Raw genomic sequence first — 19008 nt, 5'->3', positions numbered from 1 at the left:
AGAGATGATGTGCTGTGGAAACAATTAGAGCAGTTGCCCCTGTAACTTGCTTTTAGAATAGAGAATGAGGAGTTGTTTCTTTTGAACTAACCCAGTTCTGAACAACACCTAGGCATTGCTGACTGAGCCAAAACATAGGTGTATTACAAAGAGACACTTAACTAACTCATGGTGGATAATTACCAGGGCAAATTTTCCTCGTGCCCTGCCCCTTGCCAGCTGGCTTCTTATGTAAGGGACAAGTTTTACCCTATGTGGCCTGCTGGTTATTGCCTTATTAACTATGCAGCTGGTCTTAAGCCTGCTATGCCCTTAATACCAGGCCACACTATCCAGGCTCTAAAGCTCTGATTTCGGGGCCTGTGGTCGTTTGCAAGCACCTGTCACAGTACAGCCAGGAATCTTATGCTCCAATCATTGCTCTGCCCTTGTGAGCCTGCCTTAGCCAGAGACTGGAATGGAGCCGTTCAGGGATCTCTTGTCATACCTTAACAGCACAGGGAAACCTGAAATCATAGGATTTTAGAGTAAAAAGGAAATTAGAAGGAATAAGTATGACTAGAGTAAGAGACATAACTTATAGAGTATCTGGCATCAACCAGATTTGACTCCCATAACTCCTGTAGGACCTAGAACTGAATAAATGTTTTCCGTTGTGATATCTAATAGTTATTAATCTGGCAGTTGAATATTCTAAACAACAGCAAAAAAAAAAGGATCCAGGCCATTGATGGTTTTGTCGGTATCATGGACCAACCAATCATTTCTCCAGACAGATCTAATAATCCTAAGATTTACTGAGCATGTATTCTGTCAGGCACCAATCTGAGTGCCTTGTGTATATTAACTCATTTTATCTTCACATCAACACTGCAAGATGGGTGCTATTATCCCCACTTCACGTATAGGTAAATAGAGACACAAATAAAGGTTTAAACAAGTGACTAAGGACACAGCCACAAAATGGAAGGGACAGGATGTCAACACAGGCAGTCTGGCCCTAGAGCCTGTGCTCTTAACCACTAACACCCATACTGTTTTTCAGATCTAGCCAATATTTCCCTTACGTGCTCAATTAAAAAGACAGGGTGGAGGAAGGGGAAGTGGATTTTGCACCCAAAAATGTTTGGGAAATGCTGCTTTTTATAGCTTATACTTTCTGTACCATCACTTCCCACTCCTGCCAAGATTTTTGGGACTGGGGTGGTTCTGGGACATCGTACTGTGACAAGGGCCCCGGCCCCCAAAACTGGAGCTTTTGGCCCTGGATAGTGTGGCCTGGGATTGTGTCTTAATGGCCCAGTCAGAGCACATTGAAAGGCTCTGAGAAGTTCTTTAGTAAACAAACCTATTTAAATTTGTTTAAACCAGCAGTTCACAAATACATTTGCTCATAAAGCCCCTTTTCTAGTGGTACATGTTGGAATACTATGCAGATGGTACATTTGCTGTTACAAACAATAAATGGCCTGTTTGTGGTTTTAACTTTACTAACACTTTATCACTCAAAATTGGTTACACTTTTTTTTCTGTCTCTATGTAATGACAAATGTCTGTCGCACATCTCCCCTGTGGCTTTCCTGCTAACAGTACCATCCATTGGAATAGATTTAGGACTTGCAAATGTTTATGAATTTACCACATGCTTTTAAATTGCAGTGGTTCCAAAGAAACAAAATATCAAAGGCATTGCTTAAAATATTCTCCCTAAGGCTGATGACTGAATTAAATTCCTTTTCCCTAATTGACAAATATTTAACAAAAGAGCGGTGTTTGCATCACAGCATGCTTAGGCTTCCAGTTAAGCCAGACTCCAAGCTTTATGACTAGAAAATTCCCACCTTGAGTTTCCTAAGAAGTCAGAGTCGTTATCAAAAGTCATGCCCCTTATCTTGGTTGTTACTAGTGTCCTCAGAGAGTTGTGAAATCGCTTTAAATTATTAGGCAAAGTAGAGTTTATTGAACTGAATATAAATCCTGAAGTACAGCTTGGAAAAATGAAGGAAATAAGAATTTAAAGGATGTTCCCCTTGAAGCACAGAAGTTATATAAACTGTAAGACCTAGACCAAAGAATTTTAGATTTATATTTAGACAGGGGTTCTCCCACCTCCTACACCAGCCTATACCCCTTACCTGGGGAATTCGAGGTTTTTTTATATAGCACCAGGAAAAGTGGTTGATTTTAGTGTGTGTGTGTCTGTGTCTACTTCTCTAATTCCTGATATTTTCATTATTCATTGTCCCATAGATAAGAAATGTGGAAACAAATCAGTGTCTGGATAACATGGCTAGGAAGGAGAATGAAAAAGTTGGAATTTTTAACTGCCATGGTATGGGGGGTAATCAGGTGAGTATCTTAGTAAAGCTTTAAAAGAGATAATTTTCAGATTTTTTTTTTTCTTCTGCTCTTTTTATGCCCATGATACCATTCAGGAAGTAGTTTCAGTAGTTTCCTACCTTTCAAAATAAAATAATAAAGCTGTTAGGTGAAGGGAACCTTCAATCTACTTATTACTTTTAAATGAAACATTTGTGAAAGGCCCCTTGTGAGAACTCTGTTTACACTGCTGAGCATGAGATTTGCTCTGCCCTTTTTAGTCAAACAGATAACAACCCCCAACAGTATACTTAGTATGTACATAGCACTCCAGGTCATTTTTGCTTTCCTCTGTGTAAACTTAGTGGTAACTTTTCTGAGTCGTCTTGTTCAGAGAATAAAAATTTATTAAAGTTTTATTTCTTTCTCCGTTACTTTAATAAGGTTAAACAATCGCGTATCTTGAAGTACTTGTTTTTTCCTATGCCAGATGATTGAGCATATAAAACACTTTTTACTGTGAGAGCTTGCATATGTGCACGTTTGTCTTTAGGTTTTCTCTTACACTGCCAACAAAGAAATTAGAACAGATGACCTTTGTTTGGATGTTTCCAAACTCAATGGCCCAGTCACAATGCTGAAATGCCACCACCTAAAAGGCAACCAACTTTGGGAGTACGACCCAGTGGTAAGTTACCCGGCTGCCCAAAGGAAAAAAGTTGTGTGTGTCATTTGGGTATATTTGTATATTTTTATAGATAAAGGACTGAATTCTTGAGGAGTTTGAATGTGAGTATTCTTACACTGTAAAGATTGATAAATGGAGAATAAATGTAAGTAAAATAAACACATTTTATTCTCCCCAGTAATTAAACTAGTCTTGTAAAATCACAGGTACGTTTATTCCTTGGGTCTTTGTTGTTAACTAGGTAGCCAGTGATCCTTCTGTATGTCCTCAAGCTCTGTAGCCTAGCATGGAAGAAATGAAGAAGTAAGTGGCCTTTTAAATAACTGAATTAAACAATTAGGTAAAAGGTGAGTCTTGATAAAATTATGTGGCCTATAATAATTTTTCAGTGACATATATAATGAAACCCCTCATGTTTATCTTCTTTGCTTTCCTTTGGAGCTTGTCTATGTCGATCTGCTATATATCATGCTCACATAGAGGTACTTTAAAGATACTAGTTCAATCAAAGCATCTCCTGTAAAACTCTATCCCTCTCCTCATCTCTGACTAATCTCCTACCTTATGCTTTTGACTCTAATTCTGGAATCAGCACCAATATTTCTTTCTCTGTTTATTCTTCTTTTGCTTATGACCACAACTAGTTTTCTTCCTCATCGTAGGAGAAACTTTAGTTCCTACTTTACTTTCTGTATACCATCTTACTTGTCCCCTGCTTTGTCACAAGGGGAGTGAGTGGCTGGCACTCATGCCTTTGGTTCACCAGCCCTGGCTCTTGTCTCAACCTGACACTGTATGGAAACTGCTCCTGAGTACAAAGCCAGGAACTTTCCAGTCTCTTTTCTTCCTTAATTTCTCTGTAGCATTTACTATTGCTAAGCAGGTGATTTTTAAAAATCCTTTTATCCCTTGGCTTTAGAAGCTCTACTGCGTAGGTTCTTCTCTTAATTTATTCTCTGTTCCTTTTGTCTGCTTGGCTCTGCTTCTTAAATGGAAGCATTGTCCAAAGTGATGCCTTCAGCTGCCTTTTCTTCCTGTACCGTGTCGTATTCAAAGCCTGGTCTACTTTTCTATCCCCTGAATATACCCTGCACTTTCCCACTTCACATTTAAGATCATACATCTCCCTCTGCCTAACAAATCCTACCCGTTCTTGGGGGCCCAGCTTTGACCTCACTTCCATGCATCCCAGCCAGAAATTAGCTCTCTCTGCCCTAACTTCATTATAATCCTCTTTGACTCCTGCAGTGCTTGTGCTTCTTTGTAGTTATTTATCTACCTGTCTTTTCTCCACTACTAAACTGTTAAATTTAATAGGGCAGAGACCGTGTTTTATGGGTTCTGGGTCTGCCTTCACAGTGTCAAAGTATCCCATTACTGTCAAGTCAATTCCAACTCATAGCAACCCTATAGGACAGAGTAGAACTGCCCTGTGGAGTTTGCAGGGAGGGGCTGGTGGATTTGAACTGCCGACCTTTTGGTTAGCAACTGAGCACTTTGACCACAAACTATAGTAAAAATAATATTAAATATAGTAATGGTTCAGTGAATATGACCATTAGAAATAGCCTGAACATTCTGTTCCTGGGTTTCCCATGGTGGATGCTATTGCCATTTTGGGTACGACTGCCCTATGCATTGCAGGAAGTACAGCGTTTCTAACTCCAGACAGTAAATACCAGTAGTACCCCAGAGTCATTGTGACAACCAAAAAACAATTAGAAAGCTCTCACATTTAAGTTCATTTGGAAATGGAAATGACAGTGTATTAATTATACAATGCTAAACCTACTCATAGTAGCTTCAATAGGGTTTTTGTTTTTTTAACATAATAATTCTGGGAGTAAGTGGTTTCTGGTGTGAATTAAATGGCACAGTGATGTCAGGGCTAACATCTCTTGGCTTTTCCTTATGACCAGGATGGATGCTGCACCTCTCACATCACATCCCAGTTTAAGGCAGGAAGAAAGGGGAAGGGGAAATGTTGCACAACCACATGTGTTGCTCTTTATCAGGAAAGCGAATCTTTTCTTGGAGCCCCCTCAACAAACTCTGCATATGTCTCCTGGGCCAGAACTTCATCCCATAGTGACCCCCAGGTCCAAGGGAGGCTGGGAAAGCAAGCATTTGGTTTTCCAGTCCTTATGGTGTGAGATAGCAAGGAGATAGAGTGGGAATGACTGTTTGGTAGCCATCTTACAGGGTCTACCACAACATGTATTCCAAAATTAATGTTTGATGAAGAATGTAAGAAACTAGAGATGGATTGGGGTATTTGGAAAGGCCTAGTCATGAGTGTAAAGTTTTAGAACTTCTAAATTGCTTTGCCAAGTCATTAGTTCGACTACAGACCGAGTCATATTTTTTCCCCCGAGATGACACTTTAGTGTCACAGTCTGGGTTCTCCCAGAAACAGAGTTTGACAGAATTTCAAATTCTCATGGACTGCAGACTTTTTGGAGCCATGGGGGCCAGATGAACCTCTGACACTATTGCCCAGAGATCATCTTTAAACCTTAACCCAGAAATATCCCCTGAAGTCTTAAAACCAAATGATCGTTTAGCTTATCTAGTAAAAAATGTCTGCCTTGAGCATTATGCTCTTTTAAGAACTACCTGTATGGGGTCAAAGTGACAACAGCTTGAAAATGAAAATGTTCCAGGTTAAAAAATTACATTAAAATAGAGCCATGAGTGAAACAATCGGATAAATGTGTGTTAATAAACACATACTACCTTTCATCATCATTGTTTAACACTTAGGATCATCTTAGTGCAAATTCCTGCACAGCTGTTATGGAGTCCTTAACATGACCGTGGCACAGTATATCAGAATCATCAGTGTGAGTCATTATAACCATGTACCCGTTAGCTCCCACCTACCCTGCCCTTTTGAAATTATCCTCAAATTCAGCATGACAGCATCCAATCTAGAATGTAAATAAATAGGAAGATACATAGCTATATCCATCAGCCGTTTACTAAGGCCCTGTTTTGTTTGAGGCAGTATGCTAGGTATTTTATATTCGTTATCTCTGTTTATTACCAAATCTGCTGAAAATGCGTAATGTTATCCTCATATTAAAAATGAGAAAGCACAAGTTAACCCGGCTCTGAACCCAGTCTGTCTGACTCTCAAATCCTGTGCTCTTCCTTCTACACTGTATCACCTCCCTCAATCACAAGGGACCCTCTAGATTTGATATGAACATAGACTTAAGGTTGATTACTAAATCATAGCAGTCCCAACATTTCTTATGATTTTGAGTCTTCAAAAGGACCTTAGTTTCTAAGGACTTGAGGTTTAGAATCACAGAATTTACTTGAACAGCCTCATCACAGGGAAATGCAATGTTTTTGAAATAGCTTTTTGAAAATAGGTTGAGAATCCTAGATTAGGAACCACTTCTCTGATCATTTTTTGGGAAACTGGACCACAAAAAAATGAAATTTTGCAGTATTGCAGAGCTTATGGCACAAGTGAGACTTAGCATTTAGGTCATCTTATTCCAAATCCAGTGTTTTTCCACTATACCCCAGTGCCTTTCTCCCTGCCACAGCTCTTAATGCTGCCTTTAAATATACACCATTTTCTCAATTGTATTTTAAAAAATCACTTTTTCTGCAAGGAAGAATTTAATAGTCACCAGAAATGATGGTAGAGAGTTTTTTCCCCCCTTCCATTTTCATGTTAAGATTTTCTTTCTGTCACTTTCAGAAATTAACCCTGCAGCATGTGAACAGTAACCAGTGCTTGGATAAAGCCACGGAAGAGGACAGCCAGGTGCCCAGCATTAGAGACTGCAACGGAAGCCGGTCACAGCAGTGGCTTCTGCGAAATGTCACCCTCCCAGAAATATTCTGAGACCAAATTTACAAAAAAAGAAGAAAAAAAAAATATATGGATTGACTGGGCTACCTCAGCATACATTTCTGCCACATTCTTAAGTAGCAAAAAAGGAAAAGTGCTTTCCTGCTCTGCAGGATGTAAGGTTTATCAGCCATTAAAACTTAGACTCCTCTAGCTTTTCACTAGCTGTGAACCAGCCTTCCTGTCCAAGGACATGAAACTACGTACTGGTGAGACTGTGCACACTGATGTTTACAAGATTGAAAGAGTCTTTCATGAAGAATCATTGTAAGGAATATTCAGACAATAAACAAGATGTGCTTCCTGGAGAGCTGTACCATTGACGGTTTGCTTGCACATCAGTAATTTCTACTGAATGTGCTGTCATTGTGAACAGATTTCCAAGATTTTTTTTTTTCCTGATTAGAACTGGTAGAGCCAGTATATGAAATATTGATATAAAAATAAATGAAAAAGAACTGGAACCAGATTCAGTATCATGAAAACAACATTTTTACAACAATAATAATTAAAAAAACTATATTAAACAGGGTTTAAAGAAAATTAAATCAGAACTATAAGAAGTACAATTTGTTATAGTATAGTATCAAATTTCTATATAGATTTTATACCTCAGTGGGGAAAAATACTGATTCCAATGACATTCATTTTGTTTTCATCTGTGATAGTCATGGATGCTTTTTTTTTCCTTGGGGTGCTGAAATTGAGCTGGAAAAAAAAAGGCTCTTTGAACATAGATTTAATTTCTTTCTACGGTTTTTTAACTTTATTTGGTTGGTGGGCTGTTGGAATTGTAATTTTTAATTGCCTCTAAAAATGTCTGGTCTCAACTGAACAGGTTAGGTATCAGTTGCTCTTGGGTCAACTGGCTTGTCAACTTCTACACACACACATACACACACATTCATTACACTTTCAGCTTCTTAACTAGCATATCAGATTATGCTTAATACCCAAGAGTCATACTGCTGTACTACAAATTTGTTTTCACAGCAATAAATCTTCAGTTCTTTGTTTATCATTCTACTCAACAAAAGGCCTGCAGAAGTGATTATTTGGGTATTTGGAGATGATATATTTGATGGTTTTTTTGGAAAACCTTTTTCACTGCATACTCAGATGTACTTCATTGTCAAGTACATATTTAGATTAGATTCTTGAATTGTAGTGTTGATCTGCTTTTTTTTTTTTAATAAAATTTTATTGAAAATGTTTAATTGGCTTTTTTATAATGTTAGCCAAAGAAGTGCAGCTATTATTCCATATTTCTAGTCCTGCATTTCTTCCCTAAATTCAATTTAGGTTAAATCACTTTTCTTTTTCTTGATTCTTTAATACCACAAAATAACCTGAATATCAATTGAAAGTTAATCTTTTAATCTTATAGAAAGAAAACCTCAGTGTGACATTTTTCCTGATACTTAAAACAGTCCATTGGCTACAGGGCGTATGTTATTCCTTCCTGTTTGTAAGATTGTATTTAATGGTATTCTTTTCTTTGATTATCAAAGGCTTTCACTACAGGCAGTGCTATTTCTTGTGCCTAAGAATGTTTCTGAAAGTCACATCATTAATGATACCTACCAAGTTGAGTGTACATGAAGTTCCTTATATCCTAGTCAGGTTAATTTTTAATATCAAGCACACATTGATGCTTTAGGGTGGGGCTGTGATAAGTGTATAAACTTTGTCCCCAGGAAATTTGAAATGAAGCAGGTGCTAGATGGAATTTTTTTTCCTACTCCATGAGCTATGTTAGTTCTATCTTCAGTAGGCCTAATGCTTGAATAAACCATATGTCTAATCAATAAATTATTTTCATGCTCAGAATTTCAAGTTTTGTACTCTAGTGTAGCTTGGACTTATTCCTTACTGTAAGACAGCTTAACAGCAAGGTGATTTGAGGTTTTGTTTTTTAAGCGGGGGATGGGTGTGGTTTAATTCTTGGGTACTTTTTAGAATCTGATACATAATCCCATTGCCTTTATTTTTCTAATTAAAGAGTTCCTAAGTACTTTGAAAATATAAGATATTCCTGAATAGTTGTGCCTTACATTGGTTTTACTTGAAGTTAAAATGGCTCCCTGCTCATAATAACTTTTTGTAAATCAGGCAGTATGCTGATTACTCTATCATAAATCAAATCGGGAAGAAAAGAACAAATGAGAAAGAAAGCAAAGAATGAAAACATGGGATTATCGATTATTATTTAACCAGTGAAGAATTCATAAATCTGGCAATTAAGGATAATTTGAATCTCACAAAGCTAACCAAGCCTTTTCTTCTTTAGTAGCCCTTAGAACTTGGAATTTACAGCATTTTTTTCACCCCACTCCTATCTCAACCCATCTTAATATGACTGTGTTTCTGTTCCAATTGACATTCTTAGAAAGTGGTACTTTGTTCACCCCTCTGCAAATGAAGGGCACCAAGTATGCCATGTCCTCATTTCTGTTCTACATGCAGCTGAAAAACAAAGATTCCTCTCCGTAAGGATTTGGTACTTTCCTTGGAGTTAAAGTGATCGTCTTCTATGAAGTATCTGCAGAGCAAAGTTAATTCCAGAGCCACCTGTTCTTCAGAGGAGAAAGAAGTTCAGAAGGTATTGTTTCTGAGATGATAACTATGGAAAGTGGTATATAAACAGTGAGTCACTTTTTACTGTTTGGAAAATTAGATGTTTCCAGTCATATGACACTTCTCCCATTCTCCCATTGCTTGAAGATTACCAACAAGTGTTTGCCTGATAAATTCTGTAAGTGTCAGTAAATCTACTAAAACTAATAACGCCGTAGGATATGTGGTAAATGTACAAAACTCAGTTGTGTCTATACACTAACAGCAATTAAAAATTAAAATTTTAAATACAATACTATACCCATTGCCATCGAGTCGATTCCAACTCAAGTGACCCTGTAGGACAGAGTAGAACTGCCCCATAGGATTTCCAAGGAGCAGCTGGTGGATTCGAACTGCTGACCTTTTAATTAGCAGCTGAACAGTTAACCACTGCACCACCAGGGCTCCCTCTGTTTGCAATAGCATCAAAGAAGTCTAATATCTAGGAAGAAAGTTAACAAAAGATGTACAAGACCTCTATCCTGAAAACTACAAAACATTGCTGAGAGAAAGAACATTGTAATAAAATGGAGGGATGTACTATGCTTGTGGCTTAAAAGAGTGCATAATTACAAAATGGCAGTTTTCCACAAATTGATCTATAAATTCAACAAAATCAAAACCCTACCAGTCATATAGATTAACAAATGTATATGGAAATGCAGCAGACCTAGAATAGTCAGGATAATCTTGAAAAAGGAAAATAAAGTTGGAGAACTTACACTACCCAATTTCAAGAATTGCTCTAACGCTATAGTGATTAGGAGAATGTGATACTAGAGTTCACATAAAAAGACATTAACCGTAGAATAAACTGATAATATTCATCAAAATTAAATATTTCTCATCAAAAACATGACTGTTAAGAAAGTGAAAAGGCAAGCCACAGACTGGGAGAAAATATTTGCAATATATATAACTCTTAAAAACCATTGCAAAAGCAGCCCAGTATGAAAAAGAGCGAAAGACTTGAATACGCACTTCACAAATACTCAAATGCCCAATTGGCATAGGAAAAGGGATTCAACATCAGTCATCAGGAAATACAATGATATCACAAGGAACTATCACTGTATGGTGTATATGGGAGCAACCTGGTGGAAGTGTAAGATGGTATAATCACGTCGGGAAACACTGTACCAGTTTTTTATAAAGGTAAACGTGCCTTTGACTTGGCAATTCCACTTCTAGAGAAAAGAGTGTGTATGTTCACAGTAATATTTGTACAAGAATATTCACAGCAGCTTTACTTATAATACCCCAAAACAGGTAACTACACAAATATCAATCAAGAAGTTAATGAATAGTCAAATAATCATATATTTATAGAATGGAATAAATAGTTGCCATCAAGTTGATTGCAATTCATGGCAACCCCATTTGTGTTGGAGTAGAATGGTGCTTCATATGGTTTTCAATGGCTAGTTTTTCAGAGGTAGATCACCAGGCTTTTTTTCTGAAGAACCTCTGAGTGGACTCCAATCTCCAGCCTTTCAGTTAGCAACCAAGCACATTAACCATTTGTACTATCATGGAATACTACCCTGCAATTAGAGAAAAGAACAAATTGCTGATAAAACAATAGGAATAAATCTAAAAAACATTGTTGAACAAGGAAAACTAGACACAAAAGAGTATATACTGTATTCTCTATATATTACTTATATAGATAAAAATATATATTTTCCCATTATAGATCAAGAATAGGCAAAATCTAGTATAGGCAGATCTGAGTGTAAACTGATAAGTGGTGTGAGAAAACTTTACATGGTGATGGAAATACTCCATGTCTCAATTTAGACAATGATAACACTTGGATATACCCTATTTAAAAATTTTTGTGTTATATACTTGTGATTTATGCATTTTAGTATGTAAATTATACCTCAGTAAAGCACTGGGGGAAAATGGTAAAGGTATTTACACTTCTGACATTAGGGTTTTCTAAAAACGTCCTCTACTTCTACAAAACACCCAAAGGCTGAATAAATTGCAACAAATAAACCTTTAAGGGGAAAGCTGATCTCACAAGGAAACAGGAAAAATTCCTATGGGTGAGGAAAGAAATGAAAAATTGTATGTAAAAACCACAGAAGGAGCTATTAAATTGAAAGTTGTTCCTCTCCCGGGGGACAAAAATACAATATCCAGATTTGAGAGAATGGGAGCTTAGATCTTGGGCCTGAACAAAGTTGGGAAATTGAACTGAAAATCCCTGCATGAAGTTGAGATATTCAAAGGAGTTACACGTACAAGTGAAAGGGTGAGTAAGGAAAAGTCTGCCGCCTTATAAAAGAAACCAAAGGGGAATCTTGACTCTGCTCCTTTTCCAGTTAGTAAATAATGATTTCTTAGTTATCCAGTGCTGCTGTAACAAATACCACAAGTGGATGGCCTTAACAAACAGAAGTTTATTCTCTGTCTAGTAGGCTAGAAGTCTGAATTCAGGGTACCAGCTCCAGGGGAAGGTTTTCTTTCTCTTCTTCTCTGGAGGAAGGTCCTTGTCATCAATCCTCCCCTGGTCTAGGAGCTTCTCAGCGCAGGGACCCTGGGTCCAGAGGGTGTGTTATTCTCCTGGCTCATGTTTCATGGTGGTATAAGATCCCCATGTATCCGTGCTCACTTCTCTCTTTTATCTCTCAAAACAGATTGGTTTAAAACAACCTAATCTTGTAGATTGAGTCCTGCCTCATTAGCATAACTGCCACTAATCCCATCTCATTAACATAGAGAGAGGATTTATAACGTGGGAAAATCGCATCAGATGGCAAAATGGGTGGACAGTCACAATACTGGGAATTACGGCCTAGCCAAATTGACACACATTTCTGGCGGAACACAACTCAGTCCGTAACGCATGACCTAGCTAAATTGACACACACTTTGGGGGACACAGTTCATAACGATGATAGTGATGATGCCACCCTTTGTAATTACAGGCCTGTTTTCACATAGATCATGGGTTTAATACCATAGTCATGAAATCCATAGATCGAGAAAATCAAGTGAGCCTAGCACTTACTGGAAACCATTAGAATAAAACATAAATCTGTTTTAGAAAAAATCCTTGGTCTGTGCCTCATACTCCCACAAATTAAATTCAAACATGAAATCACTATCAAAAGGAGGATTTGAGCCACCGTGTTTGAGTGTTAACAGAAAAGAATGAACAGATTTACTTTGGCTTTTGGTAATGTGAGAGTAGCCTGTATCAGACACCCTCCTGCCAGTATCATGTTAAGTCTGGACAAAATATTTTTAAAATAAAACTGTTTGAAGGCCTTGGAGAGTGAACAAAAGGCAGAAAATATAAGGGATACGATGTTGATAAAAAGGGACTCTCACTGAGTAAGGTCATATTTACATGACTTTTCCCCCAGAAAGCACTCCATGCACACAGCACACTGGAGGTAGAGTTCATGCAGAATGTGAAGGTCTTACTAGGCTGTGCAGTAAGAGGTCTTATTTGGAAGCAAACAGAATGACTGGAAACTGGGGAGGAAATCCCAGAGGGGAGCACCAAATCTGCATATAAATGTTTCTCAAATCCTTGGCTCATTTAACTGAACGTGCACAGGATAAGACTCCAGGAAGCCCAGAGTAAAACAACAGGAAGGCAGGAAGATAGGAGTAGAGATTTTAGCAGCTGCCCAGCAGTGAGAATACAGAGATTGAAGTTCAAATATTTCCAACCTGGAGGGGCTTGATAAACACTGGAGTTTAAAACCATGATTTTGAAATCATGGTCCAAGAAAGGCCATGTTTCAGAGTAAGGACCACTTTTCAGGAATTAGGGCTACTCCCAGAACCAAAGGAAAAGTGGAACTAGACCAGGCCTAACAAAGCCTAAAACCAAGCCTGTATAACATTAAGTTGATCTACCAGTGATTTAACTGCCTACTTGGACAAAACTCAGCAGCCTTCCTAGGAATATAACAGAATCCAGAGTCTCTAATGTATCAATTACAATGTCCAGTACACAATAAAAAATAGAGCAACTCCCAGCGTGACAATGTATGGACATCTATGGGCCCACTCCCCAGTGAAACTGGTGAAATTTATTTTTAAAACAACCACTTAAATTCTCTGGAAATGGTCCTAAGGGCATACAACAAATGAAAAAAATATCCATTCAAGGGAAACTACTACAGTTTGATAAGACAATTGAGTGTCCTTCTGAGTGCAGCAAGAAACTCCTCTCCATCCTGGTATAGGCAAGAACACAGAACTGCATTTTCCCCCAGCTACCAGTAGAGGGCTGTCTTCCTGGGAGGATCATGTCATCCTGCCCAGTTGCTGAGGCTAAGTTCCAGGCAAGCGTGGCCAGGAGGTGGGAGTTCTCTTCTTCCACCCAGGCCCCACTCATGGAATGGAGACTACCTTGGATGTGGCCCTGCTGAGAATACGGGGGCCCCACTCTCAAGCCAAGAAGACCTGAGACTGCTGCCCTCTCCAGTGAGCACTCAGCTCTTAAAAGGGGGGGGGGTCACTCAGAAAGAAGCATGCCATTGTCCCCATCCCAAATGGTGGAGGTTATGGTGAAAGGCAACTGAGAGGAGTTTAGTAAATTTAATGAAGATGCAGGGTAAACTAGGAGTCTCTGGGTGGCACAAATGGTTAGGTGCATGACTACTGGCTGGAAGGTTGGCTGTTCAAACTCATCCAGAGGTGTTTCTGAAGACAGGCCTGGCAATATGCTTCTGAAAGTTCACAGCCTTATGGAGCAGTTCTACTCCCCATATATGGGGTCGCCAGGAGTTGGAATCAACTCAATGGCAACTAACAACAACAATAGTAGGGCTAAACTCTAGGCCAGCTAGTTTGTAGGAAAAAACTGGAGAAACAGTCGAGAGGAGCCCTCTTGGGATCAGAACAAATATCACACAGTGACCTCAGGGAACTATTGCTTTGAAAGAGCCCAAATTTGATTGGAGTAGTCTGTAGAGCAAATTATACCCCAGAGCGTTGTTGGAAACAGTAGAGCAATAAAGCCAGCAATTAGTGGAGTTTAACAGCTGGATATGGTCAGAAAAAAAAAGTCCTGACAAAACCACTGTTGGTAAGTGGTTTGGGGCTGAGCTGTGCAGCCCAGGTTTGAATTTTGGTTATGGGTTGAATTGTGTCCCCCAAAAAAGATATAGACTCTTTGCAGATAAAATTAGCTAACATGAAATCATACTGGAGACAGACACACAGGGAAGAGAGCCTTGTGAAGACAGGCAGAGATTGGAGCTATGCTGACACAAACCAAGGAATGCCTGGAACCACAAGGAAGGATTGTCCTGGTCTGCAGGCAGGAAGGCTATGTCTGAAACCAGCAAGGAGGATGCTGCCCCCAAATGCTTAAGCTCCTGGCTCATGGGCTCTGATTTTCTGTCCGCAGCTTTGGGCCTTTGCCAGGTTTCAGGGCAGCAGGCAACATCACTCTGCATGTCCTGTGTGGGAACAGTGACAATTGTGACATTTGAGGAACCAACATTTGGGGTTCCCTGTGAAAGGAGACAGCCTGGCAGTATGGAAAGAGCACCAGCATCATAGATAGCCACAGGTTCAAATCCTAAGTGGGGCACTTACCAGCTGAGTGACCTTTTACTACAAGTCCTTATTCTCACAGGGCGTTAGTCATGTCATCTCTAAAATGCCGGCATCATTGGGGAATTATAATGCCTTGACAGAGATGGTGCTGACAAATGATTGTTCCCTTCTACTCTTATTATTTGCTTCTAGGGCTGGTGCCTGTGGTGGGGCAGCTCCGTAGAACTGGGTGGTCAGAGCAGATCAAGGCTCTCTGCAGCTGGGCAGCTGGAAGAGGAACCAGTCCAGAAAAACATAAATCTAGTCCCATTTCCCCACTACATGACTTGATTGAACTCTACTAAAGAGACATTTAAGGAGTCCTGTTTGCACAGTGGTTAAGCACTCAGCTGCTAACCGGAAGGTTGGCAGTTCGACCCTACCAGCTGCTCTGCAGGAGAAAGATGTGGCAGTCTGCTTCCGTAAAGATTACAGCCTTGGAAACCCTATAGGGCAGTTCTACTCTGGCCTATGGAGTTGCTATGAGTTGGAATTGATTCAGCAGTGAGTTTCGGTTTGTTTTAGTGGAGCAACGGTCAAGTGCTTGGCTGCTAACCAAAAGGTTGGTGGTTTGAACCTGCAGAGCCGCTCTGCAGGTGAAAGACCTGGCGATCTGCTTCCTTAAAGATTACAGCCTAGATAAAAACTCTTTGAGTCAGCTCTGCCTTGTCACATGGGGTCACTATGAGTCAGAATCGTCTCAATGGCACCCAAGAACAACAAAGAGATGTGTAAAACTGCAAAAAGGGAAAAGAAACAATATAAAAGAGAGCGTTCATTCTTCCCTTGCCCCCTCTTTTCAGCACTTCAGTGTTGCTAAGCCCAGGAAATCTGACTCCATCCTGTACCCTGAGTGTGGGTCCAGGGGAGGCTGATCCACAGGGCAGCTTTAGTGATAGAAGCTGATTTGAGAAAGGGGGCCAAAAGAAAAGGCTCAGCCTACCTCCTCCCTCCCCCTTATAACTGCAGACTCAGAACTCCTAGATACAATAGTAATGGGCAGAACTGAATGTTAGATTAAAAGAAAATTCACTTCAGCCATGTTGGGATTGTCTCAGTGTAACTGTGGTTCAGTAGAAAAATCTATTAATGTATGGGCCCAGTGTTTGATAAAACATTTCTAATAAAAACATCTTGCAAAAGAATGTATGTATTCAACATGCTTTAAAAAAAAATAGTACTCTCATACTTTAAATAATAATATTTCAAACCAACAGCCAGAATTATATTTAACAATAAAACCCAAGAGACTTTGCTATTTAAATCAAGAACAAAACAAGGATGCCTGCTATCACCATTACTACTGAACTGTGTTTGGGAATTTCTGGGCAATGCATTAAGACATGAAACAGAAAGGAGAGGCAAAAATATCATCAAGAAAAAAATTGTTTTCATTATTCGCAGATGACAGTCATTTATTGTTCATTAATTCACCAAACATGCACGAAGCGCCTCTTCTGTGTCCCATGCCATTCAAGGCCCTGGGGACTCAGAATGCCAAACTCCCTGCCCTCATGGAGCTGACATGGTCAGGGCTGGGGGACAGGTTTTAAAAAATAATAATAATGTGCCTCAGAAAAAAATAAAGCAGCCATCAGAGTGACAGAGGAAAGGAGGCCATTCTAGAGGAGATAGACAGGGAAGGCCTACTTGAGGAGGGGATGTTTGACCAGAGCCCAAATGGTACAACAGAGCGAGCCACGAGGCAATCGGGGGCTGTGTTCTAGGAGAGGGGGAACAGTGAGTGCAAAGGCCCTGGGGCAGGAGCAACCTCAGTAAGCTGGAAGACTAACAGGAGTGTGGCCAGGGCATAGTGAAGGGAAGGGAAAGGGGTTTAAGACAGGGCCCAGAAACAGGCAGGAGCCAGATGACACAGGCATTATGGGCCCTGGTGAGGACTTGGATTTTAATCTGAGTGTGACAAGAAGAATGGTTTTGAGCAGGGGGGTGGCATGAGCTGATGTAAGTCTCAAAAAAGTTACTCTGGCTGTTGTGTAGAGAACGTTCGATTAGGGCTAAGAGTGGTAGCCAGGGGTCCAGTTAGGAGAATGTTTTAAGAATCCAGTGTGTAAGAGGCCTTGGAAACAGGGTGTCAGGAAGGAGCTGGGAGGAAAAGGCTCAGGTGTGCGTCAGAGATTTTGAAGCTAGAAACAACTGACTTGCTGATGGACTGCATGTGAAATGTGTGAGAAGCAGAAGCATCAAGAATGACAATGCAGATTTTGGCCTGAGTGGCAGGTACCACGGGATGCACAGGAGAACTGGGAAGGAGCCAGTGGGCTCAGGAGGCCTGTGCTGGTTATGATGTCCAGGTGTATGCCAAATGGGCAGGTGGATGTTCTACCCTGGGGCCCAGGGGAGAACCACAAGAGATAATGTTTTGAGTAATCAGCAATAGATAGTGTAGGAAAAATGTGTGCTTCATTGGGAAACCATACACTGTTTACAGCACATCTTTCCTGGTTGCTTGAGTCTGATTCTGTGGGGTCTGTTTTACAGCTCTGTAAGTTGTAAATGACTGATAGCAATTAAAAATAAACCTTGTCTGTAGACATGCAAATAAGTTGTCCAGTGGAAGTTCAATTGACTCTCTTCCTCCACTGTGGAAGAAACAAGTTTTGCTACCACTGGCACGTTCATTTCAACATTCCTCATCTCTGGATTCTGCTTTGAACATCTTACCAGTTCCCCCATTAATAGTAAGTTAAATAAAATCTTTAACACATGCTTAATTTTATATGTGAACAGAGTCATGAACTTACTTTACTATTTTTTTAATTACCCTTTATCAATAATATTTAAAGCTGCAGGACTAGATAAGGTCATGAGTGGGGGGCTGGAGATAGAGAAATTAAGGAGGACAAGGACTAAGGCCTGGGGCTCCCCACCATTAGAGGCCAAAAGGGGAGGAGGAGCAGCCAGTTGGGAAGGGATGACTGAAGAAGTTGCTGGGATAGCACCCTCCACCAGTGGCACCCTCCACCAGGGTTTCCTTCACCAAGAGGAGGTGGAGCCATCAGCCATGTCAGATGCTAAAAGGAGGCTGAATCAGGTGACGCCTGGGTGGACCTTTGCATGGGGCAAAACAGAAGCTGCTGGTGACTTTGACAAGAGCAGTCTTGGGAGAGAGTGGTGGGGAGTGGGCTCAGCAGAGATGGCAAAGAGAAGTTATCTCTGACATGCGGGATCTTATACAATAGGTAGACTTTCATGACTCCTTTCTCTCACTGACTGCCATGGATTGAATTATGTCCCCCCAAAATATCTGTCAACTTGGCTAGGTCATGATTCCCAGTATTTTATGATTGTCTACCATTTTGTCATCTGATGTGATTTCATCTGATGACAAAAGGAGGCTGGATCAGGTGAGGCCTGGGTGGACCTTTGCACAGTGCAAAACAGGCTGCTGGTGACTTTGTGTTGTAAACCCAATCATTATGATGTAATAAGATGGATTAGCAGCAGTTATACTGATGAGATCTACAAGATTAGATAGTGTCTTAAGCCAATTTCTTTTGAGATATAAAAGAGAGAAGCGAGCAGAGAGATATGGGGACCTCATACCACCAAGGAAGCAGTGCTGGGAGCAGAGCTTGTCATTTGGACCTGAGGTTCCTGCGCGGAGAAGCTCCTAGGCCAAGGGAAGATTGATAACAAGGACCTTCCTCCGGAAGCCAACAGAGAAAGCCTTCCCCTGGAGCTGATGCTCTGAATTTGGACTTCTAGCCTGCTAGACTGTGAGAAAATAAATTTCTCTTTGTTAAAGCCATCCACTTGTATTTCTGTTATAGCAGTACTAGATGACTAAGACATTGACCATGTCTTCAAGGTTCACCCATGTTGTAGCAAGTATCAGTACTTCATTTCTTTTTATGGTCGAATAATATTCCATTATGTGGATATACCACATATGATTGATTCATTCATCAGTTGATGG

General features: G+C 40.0%; 1 protein-coding gene across 3 annotated transcripts in view; it reads left to right on the top strand.

Moving 5' to 3' along the window:
• GALNT1 (polypeptide N-acetylgalactosaminyltransferase 1) overlaps window positions 1-11875 on the top strand; it is a 112850-nt gene extending 100975 nt beyond the window's left edge. For all 3 annotated transcript variants that reach the window (XM_004380914.2, XM_023735446.1, XM_023735445.1), the window contains 3 exons: window positions 2251-2349; window positions 2873-3007; window positions 6726-11875. In XM_004380914.2, the coding sequence (XP_004380971.1) occupies window positions 2251-2349; window positions 2873-3007; window positions 6726-6872 (381 nt within the window). In that variant the 3' untranslated portion in view covers window positions 6873-11875. The remainder of the gene's footprint in view (window positions 1-2250; window positions 2350-2872; window positions 3008-6725) is intronic.
• Window positions 11876-19008: the final 7133 nt, after the last annotated feature.

Source organism: Trichechus manatus, unplaced genomic scaffold (genome assembly GCF_000243295.1).
Source record: "Trichechus manatus latirostris isolate Lorelei unplaced genomic scaffold, TriManLat1.0 scaffold00078, whole genome shotgun sequence".
In the NCBI taxonomy this organism is placed as follows: domain Eukaryota; kingdom Metazoa; phylum Chordata; class Mammalia; order Sirenia; family Trichechidae; genus Trichechus; species Trichechus manatus.
This window is presented reverse-complemented; position numbering and strand designations above follow the sequence as displayed.